At 46.4% G+C, this 13002-nt stretch overlaps 1 protein-coding gene across 1 annotated transcript in view; it reads right to left on the bottom strand.

Annotated features, from left to right (window-relative positions):
* Positions 1-574: 574 nt before the first annotated feature.
* CDK6 (cyclin dependent kinase 6) overlaps positions 575-13002 on the bottom strand; it is a 109358-nt gene continuing 96930 nt past the window's right edge. Inside the window, exons 5-8 of the mRNA XM_069959441.1 lie at positions 12818-12927; positions 3354-3404; positions 2763-2898; positions 575-1224 (exon numbers count right to left, since the gene is read on the bottom strand). Of these exons, the coding sequence (XP_069815542.1) occupies positions 1063-1224; positions 2763-2898; positions 3354-3404; positions 12818-12927 (459 nt within the window). The 3' untranslated portion in view covers positions 575-1062. The remainder of the gene's footprint in view (positions 1225-2762; positions 2899-3353; positions 3405-12817; positions 12928-13002) is intronic.

The raw sequence follows: 13002 nt of genomic DNA, 5'->3' as shown, positions 1-13002 counted from the left end.
CACTGGTACGATGTCACCGCTGTGGCCAGTGACTGGACCCTAATGACTGGTAATACAGGATTAGCTGCAAATTTAAAGGGTTACTCCAGCGGGAAAAATGAAAGGGGTTATTCAGTGTTAAAAAAAACCCAAGGCCACTTTCTTCCAGAGACAGTGCAGTCTCCAGGTTAGGTGTCGTTTGCAATTAAGCTCCATTCACTTTCATAGAACTGAGTTGCAAAACCTGCACCCAAACTGGAGATAAGAGGGGCGCTGTTTGTGGAAGAAAGTGGCCATGTTTTTTTGTCGCTGGATCAAACCTTTTAAAATCAACCAGTGCCAGAAAGTTATACAGATTTGTAAATTACTTCTGGTTAAAAAAATCTCAAGTCTTCCAGTACCTATCAGCTGCTGTATATCCTGCAGGAAGTGGTGTATTCTCTCCAGTCTGACACAGTGCTCTCTGCTGCCACCTCTGTCCATGTCAGGAACTGTCCAGAGCAGAGAGGTTTTCTATGGGGATTGGCTGCAGCAGAGAGCAGTGTCAGACTGAAAAGAATACAACACTTCCTGCAAGACATACAGTAGCTGATAAGTATTGGAAGACTGGAGATTTTTAACTAGAAGTAATTCACAAATCTTTATAACTTTTCCCAGGGACCGGAGCCTTACTGATATAACCAGTTGCCAGTAGCAAAAGCCTTGTCACCGCTCCATGGCTGCCGCCCCTTTATGTACAGGGAGGGTTTGACTGAAAAGCACTGAGACAAAAGAACCTTGTAAGATTTAGCAGCTGGTAGAATGGCGTCCATCGTGTTGTGGCAGTGACTGGATTAACCTATACAACCCCACCGCCTCAATGTCCCAGTAAAGGCAGCATCATTGCTCAGCAGCGCGACAATCCAGCACGAAAAACCAACAAAAAACGAACAAAATTCAGAACAGGTAAAGCTGCGCTGGGCTTGCATTGATTTCATGGAAGTAAACAAAGTTCCTTGGCAAATAGATTGCTGCATGTCGATGGCTTCCAACGAGCCTCCCGCTCCCCCAGCAACGTTGCGTTGTCCATATCGTGAGCGCTGCTCAAGGACTGGTGGCTTCGGCCGTGGTGTCGTCTGCCGCCCTCGGCCCGCACGCCCTGTGACGATCCGAGCTGTCCGTGCTTGTCTGTAAATCGTCAAAATAAGGATGTGACAGGGCGCTGAACGCTGTTATGCGCTTTTCCGGGCTGAACGTCAGACATTTCTGCAGGAAAACAGAACACAGGTAACGTATCACAGGGAAATGTATCATCAGTATGAGTATTTCTATAGGGGTTATTCAGGATACGAAAATCATAGTTGCTTTTTTCCAGAAACAGCTCCCCGCCTGTCCTCAGGTTGTGTGTGGTAATTTACTTCTATTAGCAAATCTCCAGTCTTCCAGTACTTATCAGCTGCTGTATGTCCTGCAGGAAGTGGTGTATTCTCTCCAGTCTGACACAGTCTGTCCATGTCAGGAACTGTCCAGAGCAGGAGAGGTTTTCTATGGGGATTTGCTGCTGCTTTGGACAGTTCCTGACATGGACAGAGGTGGCAGCAGAGAGCACTGTGCCAGACTGGAGAGAATACACCACTTCCTGCAGTCCTGATGTCCCTCTGCTCCCCTTATAGCTACACTCCTGTGTGATGTCCCTCTGACCCCCTATAACTACACTCCTGGGTGATGTCCCTCTGACCCCCTATAACTACACTCCTGGGTGATGTCCCTCTGACCCCCTATAACTACACTCCTGTGTGATGTCCCTCTGACCCCCTATAGCTACACTCCTGGGTGATGTCCCTCTGACTCCCTATAACTACACTCCTGGGTGATGTCCCTCTGACCCCCTATAGCTACACTCCTGTGTGATGTCCCTCTGACCCCCTATAGCTACACTCCTGGGTGATGTCCCTCTGACCCCCTATAGCTACACTCCTGGGTGATGTCCCTCTGACCCCCTATAGCTACACTCCTGGGTGATGTCCCTCTGCTCCCCTTATAGCTACACTCCTGGGTGATGTCTCCTGCTCCCCTTATAGCTACACTCCTGGGTGATGTCCCTCTGACCCCCTATAACTACACTCCTGGGTGATGTCCCTCTGACCCCCTATAGCTACACTCCTGGGTGATGTCCCTCTGACCCCCTATAGCTACACTCCTGGGTGATGTCCCTCTGACCCCCTATAGCTACACTCCTGGGTGATGTCCCTCTGACCCCCTATAACTACACTCCTGGGTGATGTCCCTCTGACCCCCTATAGCTACACTCCTGGGTGATGTCCCTCTGACCCCCTCTAACTACACTCCTGGGTGATGTCCCTCTGACCCCCTATAGCTACACTCCTGGGTGATGTCCCTCTGACCCCCTATAACTACACTCCTGGGTGATGTCCCTCTGACCCCCTATAGCTACACTCCTGGGTGATGTCCCTCTGACCCCCTATAGCTACACTCCTGGGTGATGTCCCTCTGACCCCCTATAGCTACACTCCTGGGTGATGTCCCTCTGACCCCCTATAACTACACTCCTGGGTGATGTCCCTCTGACCCCCTATAGCTACACTCCTGGGTGATGTCCCTCTGACCCCCTATAGCTACACTCCTGGGTCATGTCCCTCTGACCCCCTATAGCTACACTCCTGGGTCATGTCCCTCTGACCCCCTATAGCTACACTCCTGGGTGATGTCCCTCTGACCCCCTATAGCTACACTCCTGAGCGAGATCCGTTATAGTATTGATGTGTTTCTATGATGTGACGTACCAGCAGTAAATCTTTGCCGAGCTCATCAATGTCTGGAACAACGTCCTCTATGCGCTGTGGCTGCCTGTAATGGAACGAGCTCTGTGGCACGGCCACTTCTCTCGGCCAGGATTCTTCTTCCGGAAGCCCGATGACGCTGGGGATGAAAACCATGTATAGAGGTAAATGCAGGAAGAGGGTAAAATAGCTGTAAAGCAAATCCCTCATTCATCATATCACTCAGGCAATGGAAGGGGTGGTGGTGCGGGGGTTAAAGCAATCACTATACAATACAGCGACCCTCCTCCCACTCTGCTTCTATGTAATGCGCAGATTGTAGTACTCCGACCTAACTGCACAGGTATCATCATTACATTGTATGCAGCTGGATACAGCCGTGCCTGCTAGATCCATAATCTCTGATCCACTATTGTAGAACATTTCCACAAATCCATCACTAGAGGGCGACATTGCTCCTGGGAAATATGGGGTCGGCAGGTTAACGGCAGAGTCGAGAAACTTTTATTTATAAAGAACATCTATAAGAGAGAAGACTTTCCCATAGTTCTCAATTCATCCTATTATTGGCAAATAGTAAATTCAGTAACTTACTCGAATATCTTCTCTAGCTGATCCACATCTGAGTTCCCACGAAATAAAGGTCTAAAAAATAAGATAAAACCAGGTACATGGTTATTGTGAGAAATCTGATATACATATATTACTATTCACAACTATTCACTACCCTCTTTCCCCAAACATTAGACCTGGTAGAGGTTTTTCTGAATTGCTAAATATAAGGCCTCCCCCAAAGTAAGACCTAGCAGTTTTTGTTTGGAAGCATGCCCGCCAGACAGAAAACGAGGCCATGGAGCTGGGATTCTTCTTAGACCGCCACTGCTGTCCTCTACCTTCACAGTCTGTTGCAGAGCAGCTGCATGTAGGCCATAGAAACTGTCACCTGCCACCAACCCTGATGTTCCCATCCATGGCTGTCACTTGTAAATGTGCAGGCAAGGCATCAAGAGGCCTGTCGCCTGCCACCATCTCCATTGTCCCCTACTGCCACACAGTTTGCCGTTATCTGCCGCCATACCTTAAACTGTCCCTGCTGTGCTGTATGAGTGTGCTGTGGTGAGCTCCACCTGGTGACCGGAAGCAGCCATACCGTACGCTGTCCCTGCTGTGCTGTACAAGTGTGCTCTGGTACATCCCTCTGGTGGCCAGAAGCTGCCATACCGTATGCTGTCCCTGCTGTGCTGTACTAGTGTGCTGTAAGGAGCTCCCCCTGGTGACCGGAAGCCGCCATACTGTACACTCTGTCCCTGCTGTGCTTTATGTGTGTACTGTGGTGAGCTCTCCCTGGTGGCCAGAAGCCGCCATACTGTATGCTGTCCCTGCTGTGCTGTACTAGTGTGCTGTGATGAGCTCCCCCTGGTGACCGGAAGCCGCCATACTGTACACTCTGTCCCTGCTGTGCTTTATGTGTGTACTGTGGTGAGCTCTCCCTGGTGGCCGGAAGCCGCCATACTGTATGCTGTCCCTGCTGTGCTGTACTAGTGTGCTGTGGTGAGCTCCCCCTGGTGGCCGGAAGCCACCATACTGTACGCTCTGTCCCAGCTGTGCATGTGACATGTGAATTCTTCATGGAAAAATAAGACATCCCCTGAGAATAAGACCTAGCACAGCTTTGGGAGCAAAAATGTATATATTACACTGTCATATTTTTGGGGTATTTCACAGTATTCACCATTCACACATCTATTCCTGTAGAACTGCTCTATGACTGTTCACCACATTCATCTGTTCTCACCATGAGGTGGCACTCTACCAGGACCGCACATACTAGGGTTTCAGAATAGAACCCTCCATGTTTGACCCTGTTGATGTTTTCGGGTGCCTGTCTGCTGTCTCTTCCAGCGTCTCTTTTGTGTTCCAATAAACAACGCTTCCAACCAAGGTTCCTGCCATCTTTGTTTATATGAAGAAGAAGCATGAGAAGAAGCCGAGCTCTACCAGAAATATCACTGATATCACATATCTTCTGTCCTTGGTGACTATATTACCACTGAAGCCTTCTTATCCGCAGGTGCCATACACCACCTGCAAAGCTTTGGTTGTCCACGCATGATGGGAATTGTACAGCTGGAAGGACGAAGGTTCCCAATCTCTGCCATAGGGCATAGTCTGCAATCATGGACCATGTGAAGCCCAGATCACAACACATTCTACGAGGGGCTGCTAATAAGTCTTGGGCTTTACCCAGAAACAAACGCGATAGGAAGATGAAACTTTACATTTATTCCACATCCTCTCCTCTGATGTCACAAACTTCTTACATCGGTATTCCACGTTCTGTAAGCCTTGCAAGAAGAAGGATTTCGGTTGTGCCCCAAACAAGTCATCTGTAGAAGCCATGACATCAGAAATGGTGTGAAATTTGGTTTCCTTGAGGTGTTTCTTCAGGTTTGGAAATAGATGATAGTCGGAGGGAGCTAGATCTGGTGAATAAGGTGGGTGGTCAACCAGCGGGAAGCCTGGCTCCACCAGTTTTGCCACGGTCGCTTGTGCAGTGTGAGCGGAGACGTTGTCTTGCAGATACACGGTTCCTTTGGACAGCTTGCCGCACCTTTTGGCCTTCAGAGCTGCCTTCAATTGGTCCCAAAGTTTAATGTAATACCTTGTATTGATTGTGGGACCATTTTGAAGGTAGTCCACCAGCAGAATATTTTCCATAACCCAGAACACAGACCCCATCACCTTCGTGGCTGATTTTTTCACCCTGAACTTCTTTGGACCAGCAGAACCACTGTGCCTCCACTCTTCTTACTGCTCTTTGGTTTCAGGGTCATACAAATAAATCCAGGTCTCATCCATAGTGACCAGTCGCTCCGGGAAGTTCTTCTCAGTCCGGAAACATTGACAAATAGACCGGGAAGTTGTCACTCACATGCTTCTCTGATCTGTTGTCAGACATTTGGGGACGCACTTTGCAGATAGTTTCTTCATGTTCAGCTCTTCATGGATAATGACACAAACACGTTTACGAGAGATCCCCATGATGTCTGCTATTCCTTTAGCCGAAATTCACTGATCCTCCAGTATGAGGTTGTGCACGGCATCGGCAATCTCTGGAACAACAACCACTCTCGTCATCCAGGACGTTGCTGATCGTTGGTGCTGAAGCCGGCCATTTTAAATGAGGCAACCCAGCTCTTACCTGTCAGGAATCTGCACTAGCCTGGTGTGAACTGGACCTGTTTTTGCCTTTTGTTTGACACACCCGCATTTCTTAGTCTCCTGGCAGTGCAAGGGTTACACTGCTCACTACTGGCCTTGATTGTTGCAGCTGAGCGGTGTTCCTTGACTGACAGTTTCCTCTGCCTCTCTGGAGCCTGGGTGATCAAAGCGCCGGTCCAATCAGGATCCGGACCGGGCTCTTGGTCAGCATAAAACAGTCCCAGCGCTGGCTAATAAGGTTTACTCCTGGTCCCAGCTTCCCCGTTTCTTTCCTGCTATTCCCATCCTAACTCCCGCTGTTTGCTCGACTGTGTTACCTGACCCCTGGCTTTGACTTTTGACTTCCCGATTGTATTGCTGACTTTGTACTGCGTTGCCCGTGTGGTTTTGATTTGGCTTGTTCACCATTCTCTATTGTGTTTGTCTGTCAGTCCTGTTTTGTGTGCCACATATACAGAGTAGGAAACATCTTCATGGTTGTCCGCGACCGTCTAGGGTCGACTGAGGCAAGTAGGTAGGGACAGTGGGTGGGTTCAGACTCAGGGCCCACTGTCTGGTTGTGTCCGTACCTCCCTGTCCTGACATTACCTGTAGAATATGAAGGGAATTGATCCCCCCAATGTCTGCAACATAGCACCATGAATATCCTTCACGGACTTTCCTTGCAGAAACAAGAACTTTATCACTCCTCTGCTCTCATTTGCTGTGAATATTGCCTTAGACTCCGCCATTTTGTTTCCCATGTGCCTATATCACTGTTGCCATGTGCTACAAACACAAAATTTTGAAAAAAATATATTAGACACATAAGGTCTTTCATGTGATGTGACATTCATTACCATATAAGCAAAAAAAGGACATAAAGCCAAAGATTTATCAGCAGCCCCTCATATATATATATATATATATATATATATATATATTTTCTTGGCCATCTGGTCCCTGGGCATATACATAGTCTCTGGCATCCATGATTATGCACATTGGCCCATAGACAAGAAAGGGTCCAGTACTGTCCGCAATTGTACTAAGTATGCAGGCCCTCAATTACAACTGCGTACTGCGACGTATATCAGCATGTCCGGGATGAGGAGCAGCATGTCCGGGATGAGGAGCAGCATGTCCGGGATGAGGAGCAGCATGTCCGGGATGAGGAGCAGCATGTCCGGGATCAGGAGCAGCATGTCCGGGATCAGGAGCAGCATGTCCGGGATCAGGAGCAGCATGTCCGGGATGAGGAGCAGCATGTCCGGGATCGGGATCAGGAGCAGCATGTCCGGAATTAGGAGCAGCATGTCCGGGATCAGGAGCAGCATGTCCGGGATCAGGAGCAGCATGTCCGGGATCAGGAGCAGCATGTCCGGGATCAGCAGCAGCATGTCCGGGATCAGAAGCAGCATGTCCGGGATCAGAAGCAGCATGTCCGGGATCGGGATCAGTAGCAGCATGTCCGGGATCAGGAGCAGCATGTCCGGGATCAGGAGCAGCATGTCCGGGATCAGAAGCAGCATGTCCGGGATCAGAAGCAGCATGTCCGGGATCGGGATCAGTAGCAGCATGTCCGGAATTAGGATCAGCATGTCCGGGATCAGGATCAGCATGTCCGGGATCAGGATCAGCATGATCAGGAGCAGCATGTCCGGGATCAGGAGCAGCATGATCAGGAGCAGCATGTCCGGGATCAGGATCAGCATGATCAGGATCAGGAGCAGCATGTCCGGGATCAGGAGCAGCATGTCAGGGATCAGGCTGTGGCCCAGCTAACATATTTACATCATCTTGGTTGTTCTATCCCCTTGTGCCACAATCTCAGTCAGGTGTAGAAGCCTTCACTGAAACTAACTGGCCGCCATTGACTGACATGGTAAAAGAGTTGGCCGGATAGCAGTGACATCACCAGGAGGATGATATAACCACAAGCCATTCAGAAGTGGGATCCCATGGCAGATGTTGGATCACTTGTGGGGCCCTGGCATTGATCCATGTGAACATCTCCATGCACGTCCATTCACGTGCAAAGACCCAACGCATCGTAATATTTCCTTCTTTGAACGTCTTCAATGGAACCGGTCCAGCAAAATATTCTCACGCCACCAGGTAGTCCTCCCCTCCCCCCACCCCCGCAATGTCCGACCGTTCCTTTATCCCTGTGATAGGTTTCCTTCCAGAATCGGGGATTGTGCTGTATGTTGATGTAACAGCTTCTTGATAAGGATCCAAGAGTCTCAATGATCACCCGCTGTACAGCCCTCATATGTAGTGATTGAGACCATCTGCTGATGTGGAAGGAACAGACAAGGAACGGCCGGGGGGGCCGAGACATCCTGATTTATTTAGTATTATATTAGATAACATTCATCTATCTATCTATCTATCTATCTATCTATCTATCTATCTATCTATCTATCTACTATCTATCTATCTACTATCTATCTACTATCTATCTATCATCTATCTATCTATCTATCTCCTATCTATCTATTATCTATCTATCTATCTATCTCCTATCTATCTATCTCCTACCTATCTATCTATCTATCTATCTATCTATCTCCTATCTATCTATCTATCTATCTATCTATCTATCTATCTCCTATCTATCTATCTATCTATCTATCTATCTATCTATCTATCTATCTATCTATCTATCTATCTCCTATCTATCTATCTACTGTCTATCTATCTATCTATCTCCTATCTATCTATTTATCTATCTATCTATTTATCTATCTCCTATCTATTATCTATATATCTATTCTATTCTGTAGAACAGGTGATAAGTGGTGCTGAACACTAAGGGGTACACATGTAAAGGTCCCCTAAGGCTGGGTTCACACTGCGTTTTTGCAATCCGTTCAAGGTTTCCATTTTTAACTGGTTACTTTTAACAGACAGAAAAACGTAGTCAACACTACTTTTGTGTCCGTTTCGATATTTTTTTTAATAATGGAAGTCAATGGAAAAACAGATCTAATTGGATGACACACAATTGCATCAGTTTTTTCCATAAAACATATATGTTAAACGGATTGCAAAAACGCAGTGTGAACCCAGCCGAAGCCTTTCCCATTCCTATAGGAAGGCAAAAAATCCAAAAAGTTTCTTCCAAAATGACACAAATTAGTTAAAAAAAAATAGCAAAAAGCAAAAAAGAACAAAAAAAAAACAACATAAAGCAACCAAATAAAATAAGAGTCTGCCGGTATCGGGATGGAAACCTTCACTTTTCTGTGCTATAAATACTTCTATCGTTTACAGGTCGAAAGTCCTTCCTCCGACTATCAAAGCCACAACTTCCCCCGCCATCAGCCACGGCATGCTACTCTCATAGATTGTGTGGGAGACCATAACTAGCGCAACGTTTTCTAAGATGCGGAGGTATACAGCCGTGATTTCCATCTAACTAACTACAACTCCCAGCATTTCCTGACTCCGCTGAAGAGTTACAAGTTGCTCTGTCTAAATGTAGATGATGGATACCCATTTGGATCAGCCTAATGGCTCCGCTGCGTATCTCCCGTAGTGAGTGGGGACCCTTAAAGGAGTTTAAGGGATACTCTGAAGAAATACAATTGTTTTTAAACCAAACGCTGTCAGGAAGTTATACAGATTTGTATTTGAAAATCTTTAGTCTTCCAGTACTTAACAACTGCTGAATGTCCTGCAGGAAGTGGTGTATTCTCTCCAGTCTGACACACTGCTCTCTGCTGCCACCTCTGTCCATGTCAGGAACTGTCCAGTGCAGGAGAGGTTTTCTATGGGCATTTGCTCTGGACAGTTCCTGACAAGGACAGAGGTGGCAGCAGAGAGCACTGTGTCAGATTGGAGAGAATACACCACTTACAGCAGCTGATAAGTACTGGAAGACTGGAGATTTTTTACAAATCCATATACCTTTCTGTCATCAGATGGAAAAAAAAGTACGCCTTTAATTTGGGTCAGAATTCTCCACATAGGGGATCTCTGCTCTGTCTTCTGCAGGGGACCCTATTCTACAACAACCATATACGAATAAGGTAAATCCTTCTAAAACAAATACTCGCACTAAGGATCCCTGACTATTATATCTACTGTTGTCATTTTTTTTTAAATTGACGGATAAATTTGGAGCGTTACAGCGCTCGGGCGTTAACATTAACCCTTTATATAACTGTAGATTACAGCTGCAATACGTAAAAAAACAAAAAAACATTCACTGTATAGAAGGATATTAAGGATATTAGATGCAGCAATTCATTCTGGAGCACTCTGGGAAACTAAATGTTTAAGCAGCTGGCCCGGAACGCCAGCCAAGTCAATGAGTTCCATGATGACACTGGTTTCCGGCCTCCAGTTTACAGCTAATGTCCCCCCGGTGTGACTGTGCCTTTTGGACATTACTAGATCCTCCTATTTTAAACTTGCAATAACAGCAGTAATCTGGTGTCCGACCTGTGGCTCTAAAGCTGCTGAGGAATGCACTACAAGTCCAAGCATGTCTCCGGCTAACAGGATATGCAGGGAACTGGAGGGAAGAGGGTTATCCAGGGCTAAAAAAATGTATTGTAATACTATTAAATGTAATGTAAAAATACTCACCTTCCCCAATACCCCTATAGCCACTGCACCAAAGTTCCCAGTTCCCAGTCCTTGCTCCTGTTAGCTTCCTAGCGGATGCTGATGATGTTCCGTCCATGCAGGAAGTGCTCTGCTTGGTGATTCCTGTTGGGATTGGGCGTCATCAACAACCCGGAAGTAGTCAAGCAGACCAAGGACTGGGCACAGGGATCAGCGTGGTGACTGTGGGAATCAGGGCAGGTAAGTATAGGTTCTTTTTTATTGCAACCCCACTCCCAGACACATTTCTTCTAACCCCTTTAACCTTATATATGTTTACTGGATGGGTTCAGGGCTATGTTCAGGATACCTGCCAAAGGTGGCACAGGTACTGAAGACTAGAGGTTTCAAAATAGAAGTAATCTACAAATCTGTGTAACACTAGATGAATTAAATAAAATATCTAGAGTAGCCCTTTAAAGAGAATATATTATCAGAAAATGACTTATTGTATGAATAATGATTTCATGTTAGATAGGTATGATAAGAATTGTTGGTGACATTTTTCCTGATATTCCATATTTCTATCTATATTATATAATAATCCTGATATCTTGCAGTTCTCATTCTCACCACTGGGGCTAAGACTAAGCTGAGACTTCCTGTTGTGTCTGTGGTGATAAGAGGAGGCTGCAGTAAAGTGATCTGTGCAGCATTGCAGTGTCGTGTGACACCAGTAGATAGAGGACACAATAGCAGTTCCCTGTGGAATGACCTCTTCACAGGTCACAGAACGTGCTTAGTAATGTCTCATATTCATCTCAAGAGGACAGAGTCTGTCTATTGTAGTCTATGTCCATGAGTCTAGCTGTAAAGCATGTTACTAAATCCTGTTAAAAACATTTACATAGACCCCCCCCCTCCCCCATCGATTGTATATTACTGTGCATGACCTGAGGCCTCAGTTCTTGGACTAGATCAGTACACAATGTCCTATTACGCTGGTGTTCCGTTACATATACTGTATGTTCCGTATGACAGATGATAAATAATCCCTATATCATTTACTGCTAATGTTAACGTCTCAATCCTGCCTGAAATTCCAGGAAAATGCAGAAAATCTCAATTTCCTGGAATCAAATGTGAATGATGTTTCTCAACCTCAATAATGCGGCATAAATCTAGTATTGGGCCCTGTCAGTGGCGCCGCCGCCGCCGCCCCACGTGTACATCACACACAGCCAACGTTTGCAGTCACAGACTTCCTGGTGTTTCCCTGTCACAGGCTGATCTCACCGCAGCGCTGGACGCCTGGCAAGGACGAACGCTGGGAAGAAAACCACAATCCTGCTGCCAGGTCCCCACTGTTACAGTAAGAGCCGACCGCAGAATAATGCTGTTACAACGGCTGTCAATCACACGACTGCTGATGCTGAGAAAACATCTGCTGGGTCCAGAGGAAGCCAGAAAGAAGATAGGGAAATAGATAGTGATATAGTCACTATACTCCACCCACGGAGACCGGGCGGAGGTGCCAGTGTGCCCTCATACAGTCTCAGAACCAGCCATGCTTGAAGTAGTTCTATGGTTTCTAGGTTAGGCTGGGTTCACACAACGTTTTTGCAATCCGTCTCTTTCATCTGTTTTTTTTTTTTTGCAAAAAAAAGATGAAAAAACGGATGCATTTGTGTGCATCTGTTTTGATCCGTTTCTCCATTGACTTCCATTGTAAAAAAAAAAGCGGATCAAAACGGATCAGTTTTTTTTAACGGACACAAAAGTAGGGTCAGCTACGTTTTTGTGTGCGTTAAAAAAAAGGGATAGTTTTTTTTTTTTTTAAATGCATCCGTTTTCTCATCCTTTTTGTTTTTGCAAAAAAACGGATTAAAAAAATGGATTGCAAAAACGTAGTGTGAACCCAGTCTTAGTGTTTGAACACTTCGGTATCCAAACAAAATCAGCGGAAAGTTATTGAGCTGTTCGGACACCAAGGTCAAACGAGCGGAGAGGGGCTCACGACGGACATTTCGGGGTGCCATTGGCAAATAGTGACCCAGAGCTCCTGCACAGTGTTGTCCTCCCTCTCCAGGCGGCCGGTGCACCTCAGCTGCATAGGAGACACAACGGCCGCCTGAAGAGGGAGGACATCATCGTGCAGGAGCTCCGGGGCTGCTCTCCTTCTCTTCTGAATGGATCGCTGGACTGCTGGTAGAGTAGTATGAAGATCAATAAGATAAATGTTACCACATAGATTCAGCACATTGGAGGACTCATTATACTAAATTATAAATGAAACTTACTTTCGTCTGAACATTTCTGCAAATATACATCCAACACTCCAGAGGTCGACCGGTGTGGCGTAGCTAGACTGGAGGAGAACTTCGGGGGCTCTGTACCATAATGTCACCACCTGCAATGTAACACAAAAGAGGGATAGAAGGTCAATTATTATGTACAGTATACCTAAATATATGGAGTAAAAGCA

This window comes from Dendropsophus ebraccatus, chromosome 2 (assembly GCF_027789765.1).
Source record: "Dendropsophus ebraccatus isolate aDenEbr1 chromosome 2, aDenEbr1.pat, whole genome shotgun sequence".
In the NCBI taxonomy this organism is placed as follows: domain Eukaryota; kingdom Metazoa; phylum Chordata; class Amphibia; order Anura; family Hylidae; genus Dendropsophus; species Dendropsophus ebraccatus.
This window is presented reverse-complemented; position numbering and strand designations above follow the sequence as displayed.